The sequence below is a fragment of the Cystoisospora suis genome (genome assembly GCF_002600585.1).
Source record: "Cystoisospora suis strain Wien I chromosome Unknown contig_4715, whole genome shotgun sequence".
Taxonomy (NCBI): domain Eukaryota; phylum Apicomplexa; class Conoidasida; order Eucoccidiorida; family Sarcocystidae; genus Cystoisospora; species Cystoisospora suis.
The window spans coordinates 1234-1993 of record NW_027157507.1 but is presented as its reverse complement, the minus strand read 5'-3'; the positions used below and the strand labels follow the sequence as shown (position 1 = coordinate 1993).

The following is a 760-nucleotide window of genomic DNA, read 5'->3' as shown; positions in this document are numbered from 1 at the left end:
ACAGGGAGAAGAAAGAACCGAAGAGATAAGTCGACAGGAGGCCGGTCTAACTGATGTCCCATGACAGAAAGAATCGCAAACTGTAGTATGACAGAGAGGAAAAACTTACCTGCTTGTCGTGCAGCCGGAGAAGCTCCACTCCCCCCCTCCACCAGAAGAACGAGAAGATCTTTGGCAAATCCTTCATGAGAAGTTCTTCTTTCTAGCTCTTCTGCGGCAAAACGAATTGTAGCAGGATCAGGTGATAAAGTTGTCTCAAGTAACTGAACTAAAGATAAAGAAGACGGACTGAGAGAAGAAGATGGGACCGCTCCACTTGGATTCACAGCTTGTCCTTCCCCTCCTCCCCCCAATGCTGAACTACCAGGAGCAGACATAGAAGGAATCGACGTCATGGTGGTCGTCTTGATTGCAAAAGGGAGAAGAAGGAAGAAGCACAAGAGACAAAGGACGCGTCCTACTTCTTCTTCTCCCTTACCGTCGACTGAGAAAAAAGGAAAGTCGGAGAGAGACGGAAGTGAGAAGGAGAGACAGGTAGAATAACTTGGACACTTCCGAGCTCAATAGACGGGCGGACAGAAGGAAAACCAGGGGCAACAGAGTATGAAGAGAAAGAGAACTAACGATAGAAAAAGCACTTGAACTGAAGAAAGAACTGAAGTCAGTTGGAAACAACGCTCCTAGAGGGCGCTTTCATTAAAGAAAGAAATGACAAAGGCGCCCGGGGAGAGCGCACATGCAAGAGAAAGGGGAAGAAAGA

The 760-nt window shown here is 47.5% G+C and overlaps 1 protein-coding gene across 1 annotated transcript in view; it reads right to left on the bottom strand.

The window, feature by feature from the left end:
• Window positions 1-760, bottom strand: part of CSUI_008416 (importin-beta n-terminal domain-containing protein) — a 15685-nt gene that overhangs the window by 14403 nt on the left and 522 nt on the right. The window contains exon 1 of the mRNA XM_068068549.1: window positions 110-760. This exon is cut by the window's right edge and continues 522 nt beyond it. Within this exon, the coding sequence (XP_067919474.1) occupies window positions 110-395 (286 nt within the window). The 5' untranslated portion in view covers window positions 396-760. The remainder of the gene's footprint in view (window positions 1-109) is intronic.